Below are 25,918 nucleotides of genomic sequence, written 5' to 3'. Positions count from 1 at the left end.
CCTGATATCCCTCATCAGAACACACACAGACCCCTACTGGCTGGGCGGGAGCTCACCCTCCATGTCTGCGATTGTGGCCTCATATTTGAGCCGTAGCTTATTGAGGCTCTTGACCTTCTCCTCCTCTTCAGCTGCCTGGGATGAGAACTCGGCCAGGCGATCTTCCAGCAGCTTCCGCTCCTGAGGGGTGGAGTGGGATGGGGGGCAGTCAGGAGGAGCTGGGCCAGGAGCAGCCTGTACCTGATCTGCGGCTTCTGGTGTTGTTCTCATCTGTGTTTCTGCTCCTCTTCACCCTTCTCTGACCTTCCTCCCCCTACACCTCCCTCTTCTTCCCATTCCCTGGGGTCTATAGACCCATCCCACCCCCACCGCTGCACACCTGAGAACTGCAGTGTGGTAACCCCCATGGCTTGAAGTTCACCATTCATTAACCCACCAATGTACCCCATCCCCACTTTCCCAGCTGCCCTCAGGCCCCCAACCTTGCTCAGCTTGGAATTCTGGTCTTCCAGGAGCAGCAGGTCCTCTTCAAATTTCTTCATTTTTGCCTCTGTCGTCACCTTCTCCAGCTGCAGCTTCTGCCGCGCCCCCTCCTCAGCCTCAAGGTGGGCCTCTAGCTCCTGGGGTGGGGAGGCAGGAGGAGTGAGGATACTGGGCCAATAGATGGAGTGTGATGGCGAAGGATGGGAGTGGGGATGGCCGGCCCACGGATCCCCGGGGCTTGTGGTTCAGAGACGTCCATGCCCTGGGTGAGGCCGGGAAGGATCAAACCCTTATTGGCTTTCCCATTTCATTCATTAGCTCAACAAGCATTTATTGAGTGCCTAGTGTATGCCAGGCACGGTTCTAGGCACTGAGGATGGGTAAAAGTGCCTGTCCTTCTGCAGTGAGAGATGACTGCACCACTGCACTGAAGTCTGGGTAACAGAGCGAGATCTTGCCTCTGAAAAAAAAAAAAGGAACACCTATCCTTGTGGAAATCACATTCTTGTGTGGGGGTTAGGGATACAGATTATAAACTATAAACATAGTAAATAGGTCAGGCGCGGTGGCACACGCCTGTAATCCTGGGACTTTGGGAGGCCGAGGCGGGCGGATCATGAGGTCAGCAGATCGAGACCATCCTGGCTAACACGGTGAAACCCCATCTCTACTAAAAATACAAAAAATTAGGTGGGCGTGGTGGCGGGCGCCTGTAGTCCCAGCTACTCTGGAGGCTAAGGCAGGAGAATGGCGTGAACCCGGGAGGCGGAGCTTGCAGTGAGCTGAGATCGCACCACTGGCACTCCAGCCCGGGCAACAGAGCGAGATTCTGTCTCAAAAAAAAATAATAAATAATAAATAATTTTAAAAATAAACATAGTAAATACACAAATTATAGAAATGGGTACTGCCAATATGACAGTCATCACGCACATTGGAAATCAAGACTCAATTTTATTTTTTGAATTTATTTTATTTTATTCTGTTTAAATTTTTTTTTTTTTTTTTTTTTTTTTTGAGACGGAGTTTTGTTCTTGTTGCCCAGGCTGGAGTGCAATGCTTCGATCTTGGCTCACTGCAATCTCTACCTCCTGGGGTTCAAGTGACTCTCCTGCCTCAGCCTCTCGAGTAGCTGGGATTACAGGCACCCGCTACCACACCTGGCTAATTTTCTGTATTTTCAGTAGAGATGGGGTTTCACCATGTTGGCCAGACTGGCCTTGAACTCCTGACTTCAGGTGATCCACCAACCTCGGCCTCCCAAAGTGTTGGGATTACAGGAGTGAGCCATCACACCCAGCCTCTTTTATTCCGTTTGAGAAAGGTCTCACTCTGTCACCCAGGCTGGAGTGCAGTGGTGCCATCACAGCTCACTGCAGCCTTGACCTCCTGGGCTCAGGTGATCCTCCCTCCTCAGGCCTCGTGGGTAGTGTGACGACACTACAGGTGTGTGACACTCTGCCTGGCTAATTTTTGTGTTTTTGTTTTTGTAGAGAAAGGGTTTCACCTCATTGCCTAGGCTGGTCTTGAATCCCCGGGCTTAAGAGATCCTCCCAAAGTGCTGGGATTACAGATTGATCCACTGCACCTAGCCAAGACTCAATTTTATGTGCTGCCTTGACATTTGCTGAAAGTAGGAGGGGCCTCAAATGGCCTAAACAAAAGTCCTCCTACTACTCCCTTTGCTCCCACAGATAAGGTCCCCCAGCCTTATCTGGGGACCCTCCTTATCCTGGGGACCAGGCACAGTGCCTGCTTATCCCTGAGAAGCACATTCCAGCTCCCTGCCAGCCCATGGAATTACTGAAACAAACCAAACACATTTTCCCACGGCACCCAGGGGTCACCTCCACCTGTTGTTGTGACAAAGCCTGTTTCCCACAGCCCCTGCTTGTTCACTCTGCTCTTGAGGGCAACACCCATGTGGCCGTCTGTGGTGTGATGTTGGCCCCCCTCAGGCTGTGAATATTCAATATTCAAGAAACTGCTGTCAATCAATCTCACCTGTCTGGTGTCCAGTACTGTGTGCTCAGCCATCCCCATAAACCTAGGGTAGGGTCCCTCCCTCACCAAAGGGGTCAAGAGAAGTTGATTAAAACACTACTGGGCTGGGCATGGTGGCTCACACCTGTAATCCCAGCACTTTGGAAGGCTGAGGCGGGCGGATCACCTGAGGTCAGAAGTTCGAGACCAGCCTAGCCAACATACTGAAAGCCTGTCTCTACTAAAAATAAAAAAAAATTAGCTGGGCGTGGTGGCACACGCCTGTAATCCCAGATACTGCTGTAGAGGCTGAGGCAGGAGAATTGCTTGAGCCCGGGAGACGGAGGTTGCAGTGAGCTGAGATGGTGCCACTGCACTCCAGCCTGGGCGACAGAGCGAGACTCTGTGTCAAAAAAACAAAAAACAAAAAAACATTACTGAGCTTTTGAAATGTGGCTGATGCGGACTGATGAACTGAATTTTCTGTCTTATTTAATTTTACTTATTTTAAATTTAAAACGAGACACCCAGTTACTGAAAAGCTTTTAAGCATGTTTGGAACAACTTGGCCAAGTGAATCTAGTTTTTATAAACTGCAGAAATTATGAAATAGAAATACAGATCAAGTATTTCCAATGAAAATTTAGCACCTGAGTTGAGATGTGCTGTAGTGTAAAATACACACTAGATTTTGAAGGGGAACCATGAGGGCAGCCTGCCTGTGAATGAAGCCAGGAGATGGAGAAAGGGGGAGTACTGAGGACATTGCCTGAATGCCTGGATCCAGCCATGCCTGAAGCCGAGGACATCACTTGGGCACCTGGATCCAGCCATGCCTGAAGCTGAGGATATCACTTGGGCGCCTGGATCCAGCCATGCCTGAAGCTGAGGATATCACTTGGGCGCCTGGACCCAGCCATGCCTGAAGCTGAGGATATCACTTGGATTCCTGCATCCAGCCGTGCCTGAAGCTGAGGAAATCACTCAGACACCTGGATCCAGCCAGGCCTGAAGCTGAACGTATCACTTGGACGCCTGGATCCACCCATACGTGAAGCTCACACATTTTAAGGTCTCCCCTGATCTGAATCAAAAATGTATTCTTTTTGCAAATTCACTTAGAACTGAGTTTTCTACAAATTCATGGCCCAAAGACACACGGTTTGTAGAAGCAAAGGTGGATGGTGTAGACAGAGGGGACTGGAGGGTGGCCTGGCGGGCACGCAGGGGGCCAGACCTGTATGTGCTGCTGCAGCCTCTTCTTCTCGGTTTGCATTTGACGGCTGCACTCCTCCTCCTCGCCCACGCGAGCTTCCAGCTCTGACACCACCAGCTCCAGCTCCTGCTTGCGGGCTGCCAGCCTCCCCCGCGTCTCCTCAGCCTCCGCACACAGTTCTGCCTCTGCTCGCAATTGCTCTGCCAGGCGGGCGCGCTCCTCTTCCAGCTGGGGAGTGTGTGGGAGGTGAGTGGTCAGCAGGCAGTGCTCCCAGGGCAACCTGCACTGGGTGCCTGCTGCCTTGTAACTTGTTTTGGCCTTTAAGTCCTCCAGGGCAGGACTGAGGGGCAGGAGGACACAGTGTCCCCACCTCCTCCCGCTCAGGTCCCCATCTCAGGACGAGCCCACATCCCCCTAATCACTAAGTCAGAATCCCTGGGATGTCCTCCCTCACCTCTCACAGCCATCAGTCTGCACCCCTGCTCTCTCTGGCCCCTCCTCTCTGTCCCTACAGCCCCAACAGGCTCAGGTCTTCCCTTCTCTCACCTGTCTCTCTCCAGCCTCCCAGCCTCCAGCCTTTCCCCTTCCAGTCCATCCTTCAAATAACCCCGAGGGGTCTTTCTACTACCTCATATTTCATTTAATACATTTCATACCTAGAAATGTAACCACAGGAAATAATGCAGAAAAGGCAAACAGAAAAATGCTCAAGAAGGGGTTTGTTCTAACATTATTATTATTATTATTATTTTATTTTATTATTATTTTTTTGAGACAGAGTCTCACTCTGTCGCCCAGGCTGGAGTGCGGTGGCGCCATCTCGGCCCACTGCAACCTCCACCTCCCAGAGTAGCTGGGATTACAGGCGTGCGCCATAACGCCCGGCTAATTTTTGCATTTTAATAGAGACGGGGTTTCACCATGTTGGCCAGAGTGGTCTTGAACTCCTGACCTCAGGTGATCTGCCCGCGTCAGCCTCCCAAATGTTCTAGCATTATTTTAAGATAGCTAAAATACTGGAAACAGTTATAAGTTCGCCACCTGCCTACCACAGCCCGGCCACAGCTGAGGCCCCTGCCCCCAGATCCTACAGCCCAGCTCCATTCTGGCTGTGCAGGACTCTCCCACCCCACCCCTACCAGGCCCATACCCTGGCTACACCCCCAGGGCCCTGCTCCGTGTACGTCACGACTCAACCAAACTAAACAGCCCCAATCCCCGCCCGGCCTCAGTACACCTTAGCTTTGCTGCCATCCTCCCGACAGCCCTGCCTGGGCACAGGCTGGCTCAGCCGGAAGCCCCGCCCCTCACACCTGGCTCCACCCATGCGACACAGCCCCACCCCGAAGACACGCCCCCACGCCCTGCCCCCGCCCCCTCACCTGTGCCACTCGGCCCTGGAGCTCCCCAACTTCGCGGGCGCTCTGCTGCTGTAGCTCCTGCACTTTCTGCAGCTCCTGGGCCCGTGCCTGCAGCACCTCATCCTGCCGCGTCACCTGCAGCAGTGGCTTCACCTAGGTGGAGGTGAAAGGGGGTGGAATGGCTGACTTCAGGGGCCAAGACCTCACACTCTTAGTGAGGTCTGAGTTTCTGGGTTCAAATCCCTTCTCCTCCACCTATTAGCTGTGTGTCCCTGCCTTGGCAACAGTCCCTGGTCACAGGCCTAGAACACTGACAGGTACAGGCAAGCACCACTAAATACACTATTGATCTATCTAATCTCTCTGGCTAAAGGATCCTTCCACATCCAAGAGACACTGTGTACTGTGGCTGCTGCTATTCTATGGAAGTCTTTCTTTCCTTCCTTCCTTCCTTCCCTTCCTTCCTTCCCTTCCTTCTTTCCCTTCCTTCCTTCCTTCCCTTCCTTCCTTCCCTTCCCTCCCTTCCTTCCTTCCTTCCTTCCTTCCTTCCCTTCCTTCCTTCCCTTCCTTCCTCCCTTCCTTCCTTCCTTCCCTTCCTTCCTTCCTTCCCTTCCTTCCCTCCCTTCCTTCCTTCCTTCCCTTCCTTCCCTTCCTCCCTTCCTCCCTTCCTTCCCTTCCTCCCTTCCTCCCTTCCTTCCCTTCCTTCCCTTCCTTCCCTCCCTTCCTTCCTTCCCTCCCTTCCTTCCTTCCCTCCTTTCCTTCCTTCCCTTCCTTCCTTCCTTCCCTTCCCTTCCTTCCTTCCTTCCCTTCCTTCCCTCCCTTCCTTCCCTTCCTCCCTTCCTTCCTTCCTTCCTTCCTTCCCTTCCTCCCTTCCTTCCTTCCTTTCCTTCCTTCCCTTCCTTCCTTCCCTTCCCTTCCTTCCTTCCTTCCCTTCCTTCCCTCCCTTCCTTCCCTTCCTCCCTTCCTTCCTTCCTTCCCTTCCTTCCTTCCCTTCCTCCCTTCCTTCCTTCCTTCCCTTCCTTCCTTCCCTCCCTTCCCTCCCTTCCTTCCCCTCCCTTCTTTCCTTCCTTCCCTTCCCTTCCTTCCTTCCCCTCCCTTCCTTCCTTCCTTCCCTTCCTTCCTTCCTTCCCTTCCCTTCCTTCCTTCCCTTCCTTCCCTCCCTTCCTTCCTTCCTTCCCTTCCCTTCCTTCCTTCCCTCCCTTCCTTCCTTCCCTTCCTCCCTTCCTTCCCTTCCTCCCTTCTTTCCCTTCCTTCCCTTCCTTCCCTCCCTTCCCTCCCTTCCTTCCCTTCCCCTCCCTTCCCTTCCTCCCTTCCTTCCTTCCTTCCCTCCCTTACCTCCCTTCCTTCCTTCCTTCCCTTCCTTCCCTTCCTCCCTTCCTTCCCTTCCTTCCTTCCTTCCCTTCCTCCCTTCCTTCCCTTCCTTCCCTTCCTTCCTTCCCTCCCTTCCCTCCCTTCCTTCCCCTCCCTTCTTTCCTTCCTTCCCTTCCCTTCCTTCCCTTCCTCCCTTCCTTCCTTCCCTTCCTTCCTTCCCTTCCTTCCCTCCCTTCCTTCCCTTCCTTCCCTTCCTTCCTTCCCTCCCTTCCCTTCCTTCCTTCCCTTCCTTCCCTTCCTTCCTTCCCTCCCTTCCTTCCTTCCTTCCCTTCCTCCCTTCCTTCCCTTCCTCCCTTCCTTCCTTCCCTTCCTTCCTTCCTTCCCTTCCTTCCCTTCCCTTCCTTCCTTCCCTTCCTTCCTTCCTTCCCTTCCTTCCTTCCCTTCCTTCCTTCCTTCCTTCCTCCCTTCCTTCCTTCCCTTCCTTCCCTTCCTTCCTTCCCTTCCTCCCTTCCTTCCCTTCCTTCCTTCCCTTCCTTCCTTCCTTCCCTTCCTTCCCTTCCTTCCTTCCTTCCTTCCCTTCCTTCCTTCCTTCCCTCCCTTCCTTCCCTTCCTTCCCTTCCCTTCCTTCCTTCCTTCCTTCCCTCCCTTCCTTCCTTCCCTTCCTTCCCTTCCCTTCCTTCCTTCCTTCCTTCCCTCCCTTCCTTCCTTCCTTCCCTTCCCTTCCTTCTTCCACCCTCCCTCCCTTCCTTCCTTTCGACAGAGTCTTGCTCTGTCACCCAGGCTGGAGTGCAGTGATGGGATCTCGGCTCACTGCAACCTCTGCCTCCCAGGTTCAAGCGATTCTCCTGCCTCAGCCTCCCGAGTAGCTGGGATTACAGGCGTATGCCACCACATCCAGATAATTTTTGTGTTTTCAGTAGAGAGGGTTTCACTATGTTGGCCAGGCTGGTCTCGAACTCCCGGCCTCAAGTAATCCACCCGCCTCAGCCTCCCAAAGTGTTGGGATATAGGCATGAGCCACCGTGCCTGGCCAAGGGCCAGTGTTTCTTAAGCCTGTTAGTCCAAAGTCCTTAGTGAGAGATGAGCTTTACATGGCATGATTCAGGCTACAGTGACAGGTACGCACAGAACTGAAACAAAAATTTCACAAAACCTCGTCGCCCTTGCTAAGTGAGATCTGCTCTGATAATTTCTGTTCAATCATATTCTACTCCGTTCTACACAAGTCTACTTGATTCTTTTCCTCTCCACCCAATTCTGTATCCCTTCTATTCTCTTGTTTTCTGCCCCGACTCCTAGCATCTTTCACAGGTATCATTCATATTTCTCAATTGACGCCAATCAAATCCTACTTGACCCCAACCCCCAACACCTAAGGTAGGCAAACTTTTTCTTCAAGGGCCAGCCAGGAAATATTTGAGATTTTACAGGCCACCCTGGCTGTTTTTTATTTATTATTAATTTTTATTTTTATTTATTTATTTTTTTGAGACAGAGTCTCGCTCTGTCACCCAGGCTGGAGTGCAGTGGTGCGATCTTGGCTCACTGCAACCTTCACCTTCCGGGTTCAAGTGATTCACCTGCCTCAGCCTCCTGAGTAGCTGGGATTACAGGTGCCCACCACCACATTCAGCTAATTTTTGTATTTTTAGTAGTGACAGGGTTTCATCATATTGGCCAGGCTGGGCTCGAACCCCTGACCTGAAGTGATCCACCCGCCTCAGCCTCCCAAACTGCTGGGATTACAGGCGTACGCCTCCATGCCTGGCCAGTTTTTAATTTTTATTTATTTTTTTGAGACAGGGTCTCACTCTTGTCACCCAAGCTGTAGTGCAGTGATGTGATCATGGCTTACTGTGGCCTCATACTCCTGGGCTTAAGCAATCCTTCCTCCCAAGTAGCTGGGACTACAGGTGTGCACCACTACACCCAGTTAATTTTTTATTTTTATTTTTGTAGAGATGAGGGTCTCACTTGTTGCCCAGGCTGGTCTCGAACTCTTGGGCTCAAGTGATGCTCCTGCCTTGGCCTCCCGAAGTGCTGGGATTACAGGTGTGGGCCACTAACCTCAGCTTCTGGCTGTTTACCTACTCCACTCAGCTGTTGTAGCTCGGATGCAGCTGCAGACACCATGCTAACGAGAGGGCTTTTGCTAAAACAGCCATCTGGCCCACAGGCCGCAGTGCAGCAACTCTTGTCGCAGACTGTGAGCTCCATGGTGGCAGGACCTTGTCTCTTTTTAATCACCATTTACCCCAGCCTCTATAAAAGTTCTGGGCACATAGTAGGTGCTCAGTTAACACCGGCCAAGGGAATGCAGGCTGATCTCTCAGACATCATATTCAGAATTACATTACTGCCCCCAAAACCTCCATCCTTCTCATTCCTTTCCAATTTCCCCCCGGGGGAACACCTAGTCCCTGAGCTCCATGGTGCATGGCGACCTGGCTTTGCACCCTCTGCTTTGGGTAGGCATGTGATGCCAGCCTGGCTCATCTGATCCCTACTAACTGGCTCTGGGATGGTCACATGACTCCAGCTGGGCCAATGAGCATGAAACCTGGGAATCTGGCTGGAGCTCTATGATAAGAGAGACCAGGCTGGCCAAGGTGGTTAGCGGCAAGACTCCATCTGCTGGTGGCCCCTTTGTGGAAAGCCTCTGTTGGTGATCATCACGGAGGAAAGCCAAGCGGGAGACGCAGAACACTGCATACTGACGTCACTGTTTGGACCCTTGTGCAGTAAAGGGTTAACTCAGCAGGCCTGGGTTGTCCAAACCCCGCACATTCCTAAGAAAGGTCTGGCCCTTGATGGGCTCCTGGGAGGTTACCTCTAAGTCCTTGGAATGTCCCATCTGATAAGAGTGTCTTGGTTTACCTGGGGCCTTGGGCCACCCTGGATAGTCTATGCTAACGATGGGATCTGTGGTGGGGGCCTTGGGCCACATGGCATCAGTTTGACTCTGGAGGGGCTGGAGACTGAGTAACTGAGGTCACCATGTGTGTGACCTTGTCCATGCCTGTGTGACCAGCCCCAGGAAAAACGCTGGACATCAAGGCTCAGGTGAGCTTCCCTGGTTGGCAGCACTCCGTGCATATTATCATACTTCATTGCTGGGAAAAGCTAAGTGTTGTCCCCACACAACTTCACTGGGAGAGAGCAACTGTAGGCTCATGCGTGGTCTCTCTGAGACACTTAGGCACTTTTTTTTTTTTTTAACCTTTGCTCTTTTCTTCTCTTTCTTTCTTTCTTTCTTTTTTTTTGAGACAGAGTCTTGCTCTATTGCCCAGGCTACATGTAGTGGCACAATCTTGGCTCACTGCAACCTCCACCTCCTAGGTTTGAGTGATTCTCCTGCCTCAGCCTCCCAAGTAGCTGGGACTACAGGCACCTGCCACCATACCCAGCTAATTTTTGTATCTTTAGTAGAGACAGGATTTCACCATATTGGCCAGGCTGGTCTCGAACTCCTGACCTCAAGTGATCCACCCACCTCGGCCTCTCAAACTGCTGGGATTACAGGTGTGAGCCACCGCACCCGGCACCTTTGCTGTTTTCAATCTGTATCTTTGTATTGTGATAAACTGTAGCTGTTAGTACAGCAGCTTTTCTAAGTTCTGTGAGTCCTTCCAGCAAATCCTTGAACGAAAGTCTTGGGGACCCCTGGATCCAGGTGCAGCCCACATTGTCTTGAATCTTTGATCCATGTTGGTTCAAGTCAGATTTTTCTTGTTGCTTGCTAACTAAAGAATCCTAGCTAGCAAAGGCTGGGCCGACTGGCCCCATTTTACTGATGCAGAAAACTGAGGCCCGCATGGAGGAAGTCACTTGTCAAGCAGACCAAGCCCCAAGGCCTCTCCCTGCTGGGGCCACCTCCCCAGGCTGCCCTCACCTTGGTAAACAGCCGCCACCACTGCCAGTGTCTCAGCTTGAGGTAGGCCGCACAGTTCCGCTGCATCACCCTTAGGGCACTCTGCTGCTGCTGGCGCTTCTGGAAGGCCCTGGGTGGGGAAACAGGTGAGGGGCAGAGTGGGAACCTCCAGGCGCCATCCCCTTAGCAAGAGAGCCAAGCTCCTTTCTTTTTTATTTTCTTTGTTTGTTTGTTTTGAGACAGAGTCTTGCTCTGTTGCCTAGGCTGGAGTGCAATGGCATGATCTGGGCTCACTGCAACCTCCACCTCCCAGGTTCAAGCAATTCTCCTGCCTCAGCCTCCCAAATAGCTAGGATTACAGGGGCGTGCCACAACACTCGGCTAATGTTTGTATTTTTAGTAGAGATGGGGTTTCGCCATGTCGGCCAGGCTGCTCTCCAACTCCCCACCTCAAGTCATCTACTCACCTCAGCCTCCCAAAGTGCTGGGATTACAAGCGTGGGCCACCATGCCTGACCAAGCCAAGCTCCTTTCACTTAGTCAGCCATCATAAAATGCCTACTGTGTGCAGGCACTCTTATTACTTTGAGATCTCACTGTGTTCTGGCCGTTCGCCCCCTGCCCCCGACTCTCTCTGCCCAGTCCCAAAGCCCCAGCCGCAGTTCAGGCCCCAACCTCCCTTGCCTGGACCCTCTGCCTGGCCTCCTTCTCCAGCCTCTCCTATCAGCCCATCCTGACACACCTCCAGAGAGTCTTTCTACACCCAGAGCTGACCCACCTCTCCCCTGCTCACAGCCCTCCATGGCTCCCTAGCTCCTCTGGACAAGGCCCCACTCAGCCTGGTGTTTGGGCCGTCCTTTCCTGCCACTTTATTCTTTGAGCTTTTTTTTTTTTTTTTTTTTTGATACAGAGTCTCACTCTGCCACCTAGGCTGGAGTGCAGTGACACGATCTTGGCTCACTGCAATCTCTGCTTCCCGAGTTCAAGCCATTCTCCTGCCTCGGCCTCCTGAGTAGCCGGGATTACGGCTAATTTTTGTATTTTTAGTAGAGATGGGGTTTCACCATGTTGGCCAGGCTTGTCTTGAACTCCTGACCTCAAGTGATCCACCCGCCTTGGCCTCCCAAAGTGCTGGGATTACAGGTGTGAGCCACCGCGCCCGGCCTCTCTAAGCCACTTCTAAGGAGGAAGGAGACTCTCCCGCAAACTCCCTGTATTCCTGAAGTGTGCCAGGATCTTGCATCGTTGGGCCTTTGCACAAGCTCGCTCCTGCCCTGAGCACCTCTCCCATTTTCCTTCATCCACCTGCTTGTCCGGTGTGGCCTGGGGGAGTCATGGCCTGCAGCAGGGCCTCCTCGCTGCACCTCTATGGCCCCCATCAAAGCAGGTCTCACCCGGGACTGGGCCTCTGTGCCCATGCAAGTCTCACCTCCAGACTGGAGCCCCTTGAGGGACTGGCCAGGGAGAGCGGACAGCTTGACCTGGGTTGCCCCAGGCTTTCTCTGTTTTAGCACTGGAAGTCCTGCACCCTGGGAAACCCAGGCCCCGGCCCACTAGGACAGCTGGTCACCCTGTGGCTAAGTCCAGCCTCTGTGTTGCCAGTCTTACTCTGAACAGGGCCTGCCCACAGGGCCCCTCAGGGACTGCAGAACCAAGAAGCCTGGACACCCGGTGGCTCCATCCACCTGCTCCTCAGCCTTGCACCCATTCTGGAGGCCCTGACACCTGTAGCCATCTGGTCAACCCCTCCCTGACCCAGCCTCAGCCAACAGGACCCCGGGAGACAGCGTGGCTGCCCACCTTCGAGCCAGGTATCCCCGGGCAGCTGCCTGGAAGGAGACGATGATGTCGGTGACCTTCAGGTCTCGCTCCTCTTCCAGCTGGGCCAGGACCCCAGCCCGGAAGAAGATCTTGCTCTGTCCCACGCGGTAGAGGTTGGGGTCCAGTTCCAGTGCCTGGATCTGTGAGGGGTGGGAGAGGGGTGATGACAGAGAGGGGGTGATGGGGGAGTGGGGGTGGTGAGGAGGGGGAGTAATGGGGGAGGGGGTGGCGAGGAGGGGGATAGGAAAGGGGTGGTGATTGGGAAGAGGTGGTAATGGGGGAGGGGGTGATGGAGGAGGGAGGTGATGGGGGAGAAGTGATGGGGAGGGGGTGATAAGGAGAGTGATAGGGGAGGGGGTGATGTGAAGAGTGATAGGGGAGGGGAATTATAGGAAGGGGGTGATGGGGCAGGGGGATGATGGAGGGGGGGTGGTGAGGAGGGGCAGTGATAGGGAAGGGGTGGTGATTGGGGAGAGGGGGTGATAGGGGAGAGGTGATGAGGAGAGTGACGGGGAGAAGAGTTATAGGGAGGGGGCGATGGGGGAGGGGTGATGGGGGAGGGAGTGATGGGGTGACGGGGAGGGGGGTGATAGGGGATGATGAGGAAGTGGGGGTTGGGGGGTGATAGGGAGAGGTAATGAGGAAGGTCAATGAAGGGGAGATCCCAGCCCCACTCCCCCACCACCTGGGCCCCTGCACACAAGCGCATGCACACATACACGCACGCACACACACACACACACACGCCAGGCTCTGCCCCACTCACCATCTTTTCACAGGCCTGCTTCCCATCCATGAAGCCCTTGGGGATGGCATTGGGTGTCAGGATCTCATACCTGCAATGAGCAGGGAGGGGTGGGGAGGAGAGAGTTACAGCAAGCGCTCACCTGGTGCCTGCTGTGGGCCGGGCACTGGGCTCAGAGTGATACACAGCAGGAACAACAGTGACAATAACAAGGACAGTCACAAAATTCACATCTGAGCATTCACGCCACCACCAAGGACAGCAACATCGACAATGATTGACTGCTTCAGTTTTTTGTTTTGTTTGTTTTTTGAGACGGAGTCTCGCTCTGTCGCCCAGGCTGGAGTGCAGTGGTGAGATCTTGCCTCACTGCGACCTCCACCTTCCAGGTTCAAGCGATTCTCTTGCCTCAGCCTACCAGGTAGCTGGGATTCAGGCATATGCCACCATGCCCAACTAATTTTTGTATTTTTAGTAGAGATGGGGTTTCACCATGATGGCCAGGCTGTCTCGAACTCCTGACCTGAAGTGATCCACCCGCCTTGGCCTCCCAAAGTGCTGGGGTTACAGGCATGAGCCACCGTGCCCAGCCAGTATTGGCCAGTATTTTGGATGTATTGGCTTTAGTAAAATATCTTGTTAAAATTAATTTCATTTTTTTCACTTGTAAAAGTGTAGCTATTAGAGAATTTTCAACTGTGTACAAGGCTTCCCATCCTACTTCTAAGGGACAGTGCTGCTCTACACAGCTTGTGTGAAGCATCATTTTTGTTATATTTGCTGTATTACTTGCTCATTAGGCCTCGGTATTTTCTGTTCTGTCCTATTCTACTTGTTTATTTACTTATTTATTTTTTTGAGACGGAGTTTTGCTCTTGTTGCCCAGGCTGGAGTGCAATGGCGCCATCTCGGCTCACTGCAACCTCCGCCTCCCGGGTTCAAGCAATTCCCCTGCCTCAGCCTCCTGAGTAGCTGGGATTATAGGCATGCGCCACCACACCCGGCTAATTTTGTATTTTTAGTAGAGACGGGGTTTCTCCATGTTGGTCAGGCTGGTCTCGAACTTCCGACCTCAAGTGATCTGCCCACCTCGGCCTCCCAAAGTGCTGGGACTACAGGAATGAGCCATCGCGCCCGGCCTTCTACTTCATTTTTAAAGACGTGCAGATTTGTAACACCATGCAGTGATTTCAAGTTCATAGTTTGGGGACCACTGCCCTAAACAGCAGCAGCAATGTACCCCAGATCCCCACAGACTCTGTGCTTTCTTTCAGGAGTGCATCAAGTGGGCTATTGTTCTCCCATACACAGACGAGTAAACTGAGGCTCAGCAAAGTGAGTAATCTGCCTCAACTTCTCCAGCTCAGAAGGAACAAGAGTGGGTGGAGACCTGAATGCAGGTGCGTCGGCTTCCAGACCCGGGTCCCACCCAGCCCCTCCGCCGTGCCTGGGCCCTCACTCTAGCTCACCGCTGCCGGAACTCCTGGAACAGGATGCGGTTGGGGAAGCCCTGGCGACAGATGCGGATGCCCTCCAGGACGCCGTTGCAGCGAAGCTGGTCCAGCACCAGCCGCGGCTCCAGCTTCCCGGCCTGGGGAGAGCGGACGGACACGCGGGGGTCAGCGGCGGCCACACGGGGGCGCCAAACGGTCAGGCTTGGCAATTTCCTGTTTCCACATGTAATTTACTGAGCACCTACTAGGTGCCTAGGAACGGTTCCAGGCCCTGGGAAGACAGCAATGCTCAAGCCAGGGGGAAATGCCTGCCCTGGAGAACTGACAGTTCAGTAGGAGAAACTAGAAATACCCTAGGTGAAGCAGTCACTAATAAAGAAGAAATACTAAGTGCTAAGGAGAAAAGATCTGCATGGAGGGAGGTGGACAGGGCTGAATTTGCATGCAGAAGAGTCGCCAAAAGGCCTCCTGGGAAGCTGATGTCTGTCCAAAGCTGGTAAATCATGTTTTTTTGTTTGTTTGTTTGTTGTTGTTGTTGTTTTTTGAGACAGAGTCTTGCTCTGTTGCCCAGGCTGGAGTGCAATGGCGTGATCTCAGCTCACTGCAACCTCCGCCTCCCAGGTTCAAGAGCTACTCCTGCCTCAGCCTCCTGAGTAGCTGGGATTATAGGCGCACACCACTATGCCCAGCTAATTTTTGTATTTTGAGTAGAGACGGGGTTTCGCCATTGCCCAGACTGGTCTTGAACTCCTGGGCTCAAGCAGTCCTCCCACCTAAGCCTCCCAAAGTGCTGGGATTACAGGCATGAGCCACTGTGCCAGGCCGCCTTTTCTCTTTTCGACAGTAATACACAAATGGCAAAAATTTAAACAGTACAAAAATTCAAATGGCACACGCTGTCATTAAATATGCCACCAAGAAAGGAAAACTCCTGGCAATTACACCCCGACAGGCCGTTGACCGTAAGCTACATCTCGACTTCAGAGACACTAGTGGGGAGGAATACATGTCTTAGATTTGATAAAATACGGGATCTCAGGCCGGGCGTGGTGGCTCACGCCTGTAATCCCAGCACTTTGGGAGGCCAAGGCGGGTGAATCGCTTGAGCTCAGGAGTTCGAGAGCAGCCTGGGCAACATGGCAAACATGTTGTTTTCCATTCCCATTGACCCTTCTCTGTAGGGCCCATTCTCTGATTTTCTCAACATGAAAATCAGTGGCCAGTGAGGCTGGCCATGGTCTTGTCACACCCATGCAACAAGCCCAGCCCTGATGGCCTTCTTCTATCCCTTGTACCTCGCGTGCTCCAACCTACCATTGGGCCTTTGTACAAACTGTTCTCTGCCTGGAATACCACGTATCCTTCAGGGCTCAGTCATCACCTCCCCCGGGGAACCTTCCCTAACTTCGCTGACCAGATCAAGCCCTGTGTGATACTCCCCACCCCTAGAGATCTAACTGGACATTCATTTTGGATGGTTAGATGAACATCTATGCTCCCCATCAGACTGTGAGCTCCCTGAGAACAGGAGTTGGCTGTGCTTTTCTCTCCAATGCCTCCCCAGTACCTGTTCCCAGCACAGTAGATGCTCAATACATTGAAGTCATATGAATGCATGAATTTTCCCAACCAGACCCTGAGCCTAGGAATAGAAGCAATTTGCTCAAAGCCACACAGCCAATTTGAGGGTCCTCGAATCAGATGTGGCTCCAGCCAAGTCCAGAGGCCAAACCTTAACCCACAGCCACAGCCATCCCTTCCTCCCCAGGCTGAGTCACTCACCCTCTTCTCGTGGTTGGGGACAATGCAGCGGACAAAACTGGGGTTGGTGTTGCTGAGTGTGGCCATGAGGCGGCTCAGGGACTCCTTGTAGAGCTGTCCCACTGTCCGGAACATACCCCGACGGGGGCGGCCACCTGGTGGGCCATCGCCCAGGCTGCTCACCTGTTCCAGCCCCACGATGCCCTCCACTGTCAGGTGGAGATGCAGAGAGAGAGAAGGAGGTCAGGGGTCAGTTTTAGGGACCTGGGCCAAAGGTCAAGGGTCTTGTCATTTATCACAACTGGCACTTTACATATGAAGGACCTCACACAGCCTGTAAGGTAGATATTATCAGCTCCACTGGACAGATGGACATACTGACGCTCTGAAGGGTGGGAGAATGTGCTTAAGGTCACACAGCTTAGAAACTGAAGATCCAAGATTAGAACTCAGACAGTAGGAGTCCTCTCAAACTCTGGTCTTTGGCCCTTCTTCTCTTCAAGGACATGATCTCTGTTTTCCTTATCAATAAATGATGACAATAACAGCAAATGCTTACCTAGCATAGATACTCTGGCAGGCATTGCTTAAAGCAATTTACATCAATGGCTTTATAAGCCTGTAAGAATCATTCCTATTTTATAGATTTGGAAACTGAGGCACAGAGAGAGAAAACAGTGATAACATAACCACTGCAGTTGCATTTTAGGAATCTGAAACATATTAAAAGATGTAATACATTCTTGCATTATATGCAATATTTGAAATAGGGCAAACTGTCTCTATGTTAACCGTTTTTCCAGAAGGGCCTGATTTCATAGAGGTTCTATTTTCTTGGCAGGGTGTGGTGGCTTATGCCTGGAATCCCAGCACTTTGGGAGGCCAAGGCGGGTGGATCACCTGAGGTCAGGAGGTCAAGGCCAGCCTGGCCAACATGGTGAAACCCCATCTCTACTAAAAATACAAAAAAATTAGCCAGGTGTGGTGGTGCATGCCTGTAAGCCGAGCTACTTGGGAGGCTGAGGCAGGAGAATCACTTGAACCTGGGAGGCAGAGGTTGCCATGAGCCAAGATCGCACCACTACACTCCAGCCTGGGCAACAGAGCGAGACTCCGTCTCAAAAAAAAGATTCTATTTTCTCTATCGCCACTTGCTGGTGCTGCTTTGGATAGTGAAAAATATCCATTCCTTCCATCCGTACTGTCTCAAATTCTGTTTTGTTTTCTGAGACACAGTCTCACTGTCACCCAGGCTGGAGTACAGTGGAGTGATCACAGCTCACTGCAGCCTCAACCTCCTAGGCTCAAGTGATCTTCCTACCTCAGCCTCCCAAGTAGTTGGGACTACAGGCGCACACCACTATGCCCACTAATTTTTAAATTTATTTTGTAGAGGTGGGGTCTTCCTGTGTTGCTCAGGCTAATCTCAAACTCTTGGCCTCAAGTGATCCTCTCACCTCGGCCTCCCAAAGCACTGGGATCATAGGGGTGACCCAATGCACCTGGCCCCAAATTCTATGTGTTGAATCATGCCAGGTTCCTCAGGAACCCACAGCTAGGGCAGAATCTGATGTCCTGCAAAACTCATCCCATTCAAGGGCCATCAGCCGTCAACTAGATAATCTGTGCTTAGGGCAGGGCCAGGTCATGGCAGGGGCTCAAATATGTTATTTTCTTCCCCAGGTTCAACTGTCTCCCCTACCCCATACTCCCTGTCATTTTTGAAATGATAATTATCATTTATGAAGTCCTCATAGCACAGATAAGAACTAAAGTTCTGGAATCTGATGTCCTGGGTTCAAATCCCAGCTCTGCCACTTACCGGCTGTGTGACCTCAGCAAGTTACTTAACCTCTTTGTGCTTTAGTTTCCTCATTTGTGTAATGGGGTAATAGTACTAACACCAGCCTCATGAGGTGTTAGTACTGTTACCCCATTATACAAATGAGGTGTTGATAATTCTAAAGGGGTTTCACATGGTGAACGGCACATAGTAAGTGCTCAAGAAACGCCAGCTGGTACTATCACACTTGTTTGTACTTTTATATGCAGTTTAGTTAGAAGAAGGGGTTCTGCTGCTACAGAGTCTGGAAACTTCCAAGGGAGCCAACAAGGAGGGAGAGGAAGAGTGAGAGACCTCCACAGTGAGAGGAGAGGGGACAGATGTTCAAAACCAGGTCCCCAGCCCAACAGGTCCACCCTCCTCCTCCAGCAAGCCTCACCCATCGATGCACAGAGACACCCACCCCCTGGCGGAGACATAGCAGAGCTGCACCTCTCTGCAGATCCTGGGGGCGACGGTGGGAAGGAGCCAAGGAAAGAGAACTGCTGGAAGCCCCCATGTTCTGGGGAGTGAGGACAGATGTGTGGGTGGATGGAGGGGAGATGGCAGAGAGATGGCGGGGAGACATGCATGAAAAGAGGGGAAGGAGAGGAGGTGGCAGGAAGAAAAAGAGGAGAGGGTGATTAGTCCACAGTACAGAGCAAAGCAAGAGGGAAAACCAGAATGTTGGCAATAAACTTTTGAACTCATGTTCATCTTTGTATCCACACACTGTTGGCCAAAAGGACAAATGTCCTCTGTAAGAATTCAGTGCAAAGAATAAAAAATCTCTCCCTCTAGAGGTTGTATCTGTTTTAATAGGTTGCCCTTTTTGCTCTGGCTGCCAGGAAGCTCAAGAATGAACTTGATGCTCCCAGGCCACTTGTTGTTTCTGCCTTTCCTTTCAGAGGAGAGCTAATCTCATTTCCCTTTTTCCCTGGGCTGTCAGGATGCTGGGCATCCAATTCTGGGCTCAAAGCAGCTCTAGTAGAGATTGGGCAAAAATGGCCCTGATTCCCCACTTTCCCCTGTATTGACACCCTTTGCCTGTGTCTTGCAGCTCCTTGAATCTGGGAAGACCTTGTGACTAGCTTTGTTTAGGAGGATTATGGAGGAAGTGACATTATGGCAGCTTCCCAAGCTACTCAGGAGGCTGAGCCAAGAGGTTTTGCAGCTTCCACTTTTTCTCTTGGAACCCTCTGAGAGTCAGGCACACACAGAGTGTGACAAATGAGGGCTCACTGTGGAGAATCATGTGTTTATGAAGACAGCACAAATATTTTAAAAGGGCAGCAGAGTTTCAGCCGGGAGATGATTCTCATAGCATAATCTGGTTCTGCTCCTGAACATCAAACCCTGCTTTCCAATCTCCTTGTGTAAATACTATATGAGACATAAAAATAAAATCTATCTTTCTAGGATGAGCTCACAAGATCAAGACCCTCCATGCTGTTTTGCTCTGTGAGTGTGTTTTGGGAACCACTCACCACTCACCTTGCTCATTTTGTTTTCTTTTCTTTTTTTTTTTTTTTTGAGATGGAGTTTCGCTCTTGTTGCCCAGGCTGGAGTGCAATGGCACAATCTCGGCTCACCACAACCTCCGCCTCCCAGGTTCAAGTGATTCTCCTGCCTCAGCCCCTGGAGTAGCTGGGATTACAGGCATGCGCCACCATGCCCAGCTAATTTTGTATTTTTAGTAGAGATGAGGTTTCTCCATGTTAGTCAGGCTGGTCTCGAACTCCCGACCTCAGGTGATCTGCCCACCTTGGCCTCCCAAAGTGCTGGGATTACAGGCGTGAGCCACCACGCCCGGCCGCTCATTTTGTTTTCTTGCCAAATTGCATGGACTGGTATTTCTACAGCTACCTTTTCATGTCAATAAAAGATTAAGGCAAACTGACAAATGCCAGAAACTTGGAACCTGGAAAAAACAGGATGCCAGTTCTGCCAGCTTTCTAAAACCATTTCTCAAACCTCCTCTAAGGATGGGGGGGCAGGGGCAGTGGCAGAAAAGGCTTGGAAAAGGTCAGAGTCCTACCACAGGGCATTTGGCATCTCTGCCTATGACCCCTAGAAGTGTCAATCCAAAAAGACAGTCAAACTCATGGGGGCCTTTTTAGGGGCAGGAAAGCCCTCCAAAACTGTATCTCAGCCTGTTTTTTCTTTCTTCTTCCCTGGGGGCTTGAAGGGAACTTTGTAAGAAAACAAAGAAAGCAAAGCCTAAAAGCTGACTGACCTGCAAAATATCATCATTCTGTGTTTTCTTGTTGTTATAAATTATTTCTCAGTAGAATTTTTTTTTTTTAAGACACAGTGTCACACTCTTGGCTCACTGCAAACTCCACCTCCCAGATTCAAGCAATTCTCCTGCCTCAGCCTCCCTAGTAGCTGAGGCTACAGGCATGCACCAGGACACCTGGCTAATTGTTGTACTTTTAGTAGAGACAGGGTTTCACCATGTTGGCCAGGCTGGTCTTGAACTCCTGACCTCAAGTGATCTGCCCACCTTGGCCTTCCAAAGTGCTGGGATTACAGGCATGAGCCACCACGCCCGGCCAAATCTCTTAATTGTTTAGGGAACACAGGCCATCTATAAATAATAAGTTTACCTCTTCCTTTTTGATATTCATACTTTTTCTGATCTGATTGCATAGGCTAGTATTGCTAAAAAACGATGTTTAACAGTAGTGTTAGTGGGTATCTTTGTCTCGTTTCTGATTAAGGGGGAGTGTTTTATCCTTGAGAAGGATGCTGGCTTATCAATCAAATCAATCAGTCAATCACTTAATCTATGGATCCATACATCACTGATTTGAAATACTATTTGTGACACTGGCTATTCTGGGTCTGAGCAGAAAACTCAGGTTCAGATCTCCACCTCTGAAACAAAGGTGCTCACACTGTGGATTTGGAGAATGTCCGCACAGACCCCTAGAGCCGGGGTGGGGGAGGCGGGTCCTCACCGTCTTTCCAGATCTCTGCCGTCAGCCGGTCAGTGCTCTGGTGGAGCAAGGCTGCGACACTGTCATTCAGAGGGTCCATGTTTTTCATCAGCCACTCGTTGGCCTTGTAGTCGACCTGAATGAAGTCAGGTAGAGGAGGGCGATGACTTGCAGGCTCAGACATTCTCTGGATTTCCTAAGGAGGCTTCCAGAAGCTCTGAGACTCCCAGCTCTGGAGCTCACCATGGACAAGAGAGCACTGGTGCCACCTTGTGTCCATATTCTGAGCTGCACCCCACCAGCACGGCCCCCTCTCTCTCCTTCCCGTCTATGCTCCCCGCCACCTCCGTGACCTCCACCACCACCTTCTTCCTATTCATTCCGCTCCAGCCACCCTGGCCTCCGCACTGTTCCTCAAACATGCGAGCTTACGCCACCTCGGGGTTTTACCCCTGCGGTTCCTGCCACCTGGGGTTCTGTCTCTGTGGGTTTCACACCACTGGCTCCTTCTGGGTACTCAGGGCTTTGCTGTGGGGCTCCATAGAATCACGATCTTGGCCACTACAATTCTCTGCATATGTGCCCCCCACCAGACAGCGGCCCCCCGAGGGCAGGGCCCAGGTGACTCACGGCCTAGCAGAGGGCTGGGTACAGGGGGAGTTCTGGAGTATGTCTGGGGAAGAAACTGAGGGCTAGACACAGAACACGTGGAATGTCCTGCCTCCCAGCCATTGTCTATGCTGTTCCCTCTGCCTGGAGAGCCCTTCCCACCCTTCACCCATCCTCTGGGGCTGCCTGGTCCATATCATCAAAACCAGGGATCAGCAAACTATGGCTCACGGGCAAAATCCAGCCTGCCACCTCTTTTTGCAAATACTTTTATTGGAATAGGGCCGGGCGCAGTGGCTCACGCCTGTAATCCCAGCACTTTGGGAGGCCTATGCAGGTGGATCAACTGAGGTCAGGAGTTTGAGACCAGCCTGGCCAACATGGTGAAACCCTGTCTCTACTAAAAATACAAAAATTAGCCAGGCGTGGTGGCAGGTGCCTGTAATCCCAGCTACTGGGGAGGCTGAGGCAGAAGAATTGCTTGAACCTAGGAGGCGGAGGTTGCAGTGAGCCGAGATCGTGCCACTGCACTCCAGCCTGGGCAACAGAGGGAGGCTCTGTCTCAAAAAAAATAAATAAATAAATAAATAAATATATATATATATAATATATATTATATATATTATATATATAATATATATTTATATATTATATATATTTTTATATATATTATATATATATTTTTATATATATTATATATATTATATATATATAATATATATATTATATATATTATATATATATAATATATATATTATATATATTATATATATATAATATATATATATATATGAATAGAACCTTCATTTATGTCTTCATAGTCAAACTCATGGGGGCCCTTCTGGGGGCAGGAGAGCCCTCGAAACTGTATCTCAGTCTGTTTTTCCTTTCTTTTTCCCTGGGGGCTTGAAGATACTTATGTATTATCTGTGGCTCTTTTTGTGTGACCACAGCAGAATTGTGTAGCTGTGACAGAGACCGTCTGGCCCACAAAGCTGAAACTATTTACTATCGGACCCTTTACAGAAAATGTTTGCCGGCCCTTGACTGAGATTTGAAATTGAGCATATTCTCTTCTGTGAAGCTTTCCCAGGTACTTCTCTTCTGGGCTCTGACACTACCCTCAGCTGTCTCCACTGAAACACCTATTAACCTTGTATCTTGATGGTCTGTATTTGCCTCCCTCCCAGATAGGGATCTTTGTGAGGGCAGAAACCATGTTTGATCTGTGTATCCAGCTTTGCTCAGCACCGAGCTGGGCACACAAATGGCACCCCGCACATATCTGCTGAATAAGTGGATAAAATGCACGTAGATCGCCTCCTGATGAACTCCTACCCATCCCTCAAAACCCACTGCAAATATCACCTCTTTGAGGAAGTTTTTGGTGATCCCATCGGACAGAATCCTTGCTCCTCCCTGGGCTCTCCCAGCCCCTGCTCTGTTTGTCTGGACCTCAGGAGGACCCTGTTTTCCCTCTGCACCCTCCCCGCATCTGTAGCCAGTGGAGATCCCTTGATCCCCACTCCCACATGCCCCAAGGCTGGCCCCAGCCCCTACCTTGCCCGCATAGTGCAGAACACTGAAGTCGGCCTGATCCCGCAGATGCCTCGGCCGCTGGAACTTGGGGTGGCTGCCTTGCTCCTGGGCTACCTTCTCCACAAACGACTTGTCTGTGGCCTTCGGGAACCAGCACTCCTCATCCAGCAGGGCCAGGAGTCCAGGGGGGTTGGCCTGGCCATCGACAGCAGGGGGAGAGTAAGTCAGATCCCCAAATATTGGACACTCAGGTGGCTGCTGATTTTTAGCTCTTATAAGTCACACTTGGACATAAAAACAAACGTGAGAGGCCGGGCGCAGTGACTCATGCCTGTAATCCCAGCACTTTGGGAGGCCGTGGCGGGTGGATCACGAGGTCAGGAGATCGAGACCATCCTGGCTAACACGGTGAAACCCCCAACTCTACTAAAAATACAAAAAATTAGCCGGGCGTGGTGGTGGGCGTCTGTTGTCCCAGCTACTCGGGAGGCTGAGGCAGGAGAATGGCGTGAACCCAGTGGGCGGAGCTTGCAGTAAGCAGAGATCGTGCCACTGCACTCCAGCCTGGGCGACAGAGCGAGACTCCATCTCAAGAAAAACAAACAAACAAACAAAAAACAAACGTGAGAACAACAGTTACAGTGAGAGCTCTGATTAACCGATTGATCTGAGCCAGGCCCTGTGGCAGGCACATTCTGGGCCATAATCACCTATGGTCACAAAAGCTCGAGGAAGTAGGTGCTGTCACCTTCCCCTCAGAACCCATGCGGCATCCTGAGGCCCAGCAGAGGAGGAGCTAGACCCTGGTCACACAGATGCTGGGAGAGACAGATCTGAACCCTGAGTGTGGGCTGGGAGGGGCCTGGGGCTCACCGGCCGCTCAATGAGGTCGATGCAGGGCTGCAGGTCGAGGCCAAAGTCGAGGAAGGTCCAGGGGATGCCCTCACGCTGGTACTCCTCCTGCTCCAGCACGAACATGGTATGGTTGAAGAGCTGCTGCAGCTTCTCGTTGGTGTAGTTGATGCACAGCTGCTCGAAGGAGTTCAGCTGCAGGGACGCAGGACACGTGAGCCGGGAGGATGAAGAGGGACGGAGACCCAGAGACAGGGGACAGAGACCCAGAGACAGGGGACAGAGATGCAGAGAGAGGGGACAGAGACCCAGAGAGAGAGGGGGACAGAGACCCAGAGAGAGGGGGACAGAGACCCAGAGACAGGGGACAGAGACCCAGAGACAGAGGGACAGAGACTCAGAGACAGGGGACAGAGATGCAGAGAGACAGGACAGAGACCCAGAGAGAGAGGGGTACAGAGACCCAGAGAGAGGGGGACGGAGACCCAGAGAGAGGGGACAGAGACCCAGAGAGAGAAGGGGACAGAGACCCAGAGATAGGGGACAGAGACCCAGAGAGACAGGGGATAGAGACCCAGAGAGAGGGGGACAGAGACCCAGAGACAGAGGGACAGAGACTCAGAGACAGGGGACAGAGGTGCAGAGAGAGAAGACAGAGACCCAGAGAGAGAGGGGTACAGAGACCCAGAGAGAGGGGGACAGAGACCCAGAGAGAGGGGACAGAGACCCAGAGAGAGAAGGGGACAGAGACCCAGAGATAGGGGACAGAGACCCAGAGAGAGGGGGACAGAGACCAGAGAGAAGGGGCATCAGAGACTCAGAGAGGGGGACAGAGACCAGGGAGAAGGGGAGAGACCCAGGGCTTCAGAAAGGACCAGGACCAGAGTGAGGAAGTTGGCATCCCCCTCCCAGCGCGAGGGCACACCTGGAAGATCTCAAAGCCCGCGATGTCCAGGATGCCCAGGAAGGAGGCGCCTTGGCGGGGGCTGCGGTCCAAGGCCCGGTTGAGGCGCAGAACCAGCCAGCGGAAGAGGCGCTCGTAGGTGGCCTTGGCCAGGGCCTCCAGCGCGAAGTCAGCCTGTGGGGCAGGGCTCATGGTAAGGGTGCAGTCTGTACATCAGCAGACTGAAAGACATCGGGGGTGGACCGGGGAAGGGCCCCCAGCTCATCCCCTTTAACGTCGCCTCCCAGCTCCTTGACTATAAATACCATCAAGAACAATGCAATGAACAACAGGCAGACATTCCTGAAGTCCTACTGCGCGCCAGGTACTATGTGACGGGCTCGGGTGTGTTAGCCCTTGAATCCTCCCCTCACTCCTCAAAGCAGTTTCTACCGCACAGCGGTTAAGAGCGTGGATTCTGGAGCTGGACAACTTGGATTTGAATTCCAGCTCTGTCACTTAGGGGGCTGTGTGACCTCAGGCATGTGAATAAACCTCTCTGTGCCTCAGTTTTCTCCTCTGTAAAATGGGAACTAACAACAGTACCCCAGCTGAGATTGAACCCGGGTCAGTGTGGCTCCCAAACTCCTCATCTGCCCCACGGCATCTACTTCATCCAGGTGCCTCACTGCCCAGCCTGGGGCCAGCAGAGGCCTCTGCCCAAAAGCTGGATTCTGAAACCCTCCCTGGCCTGTGGTCACTCTACTCCACCCTCCCTGCCACCACCCTGGTGTGAGCTCCCATGATTGCCAAGACTCTGGCTGCAGCCTCCTTAGGTCTCCCCGCCTCCACCTGCATCCCTCAACCCAATCTCCATGCGGCAGCCAAGGGGATCTTTCTATGAAAGACAAACTGAATCAAGTCACTCCCTGGCTTAAAACCTCACTGGCCTCCTATGTACTTTGAATAAAACTCACCTCCTTACTGTGGCCCCCTAAGACCTTGCATGATCTGCCCCTTGCTGACATTTCTGACTGTGGATTCACCCACCCTCTCTCCCTTGCTCTTCAGCCTCACTGACGTGACCTCCTTTAATTTTCTTTTTTTTTTTTTTTTGAGACAGAGTCTCGCTCTGTCACCCAGGCTGGAGTGCAGTGGCGTGCTCTCAGCTCACTGCAAACTCTGCCTCCTAGATTCAAGTGATTCTCGTGTCTCAGCCTCCCAAGTAGCTGGGACTACAGGCGTGTGCCATACACCCAGCTAAT

The 25,918-nt window shown here is 52.0% G+C and overlaps 1 protein-coding gene across 5 annotated transcripts in view; it reads right to left on the bottom strand.

Moving 5' to 3' along the window:
- The window catches only part of MYH14 (myosin heavy chain 14), a 109,332-nt gene that overhangs the window by 39,355 nt on the left and 44,059 nt on the right, over positions 1–25,918 (bottom strand). For 3 of the 5 annotated variants that reach the window (XM_054464874.2, XM_054464875.2, XM_054464873.2), the window contains 13 exons: positions 24,696–24,848; positions 23,792–23,965; positions 22,940–23,113; positions 20,792–20,906; positions 16,028–16,215; positions 14,261–14,382; positions 12,813–12,882; positions 12,026–12,186; positions 10,247–10,355; positions 5,065–5,196; positions 3,704–3,910; positions 483–620; positions 57–180 (listed from right to left, as the gene is read on the bottom strand). In XM_054464874.2, coding sequence (XP_054320849.1) covers positions 57–180; positions 483–620; positions 3,704–3,910; positions 5,065–5,196; positions 10,247–10,355; positions 12,026–12,186; positions 12,813–12,882; positions 14,261–14,382; positions 16,028–16,215; positions 20,792–20,906; positions 22,940–23,113; positions 23,792–23,965; positions 24,696–24,848 — 1,867 coding nt within the window. Of the gene's footprint in view, positions 1–56; positions 181–482; positions 621–3,703; positions 3,911–5,064; positions 5,197–10,246; positions 10,356–12,025; positions 12,187–12,812; positions 12,883–14,260; positions 14,383–16,027; positions 16,216–18,228; positions 18,352–20,791; positions 20,907–22,939; positions 23,114–23,791; positions 23,966–24,695; positions 24,849–25,918 lie in introns of all 5 variants that reach the window. The other 2 variants (XM_054464876.2, XM_054464878.2) reach the window with 2 other exon arrangements.

The sequence above is a fragment of the Pongo pygmaeus genome, chromosome 20 (assembly GCF_028885625.2).
Source record: "Pongo pygmaeus isolate AG05252 chromosome 20, NHGRI_mPonPyg2-v2.0_pri, whole genome shotgun sequence".
Taxonomy (NCBI): Eukaryota; Metazoa; Chordata; class Mammalia; order Primates; family Hominidae; genus Pongo; species Pongo pygmaeus.
This window is presented reverse-complemented; position numbering and strand designations above follow the sequence as displayed.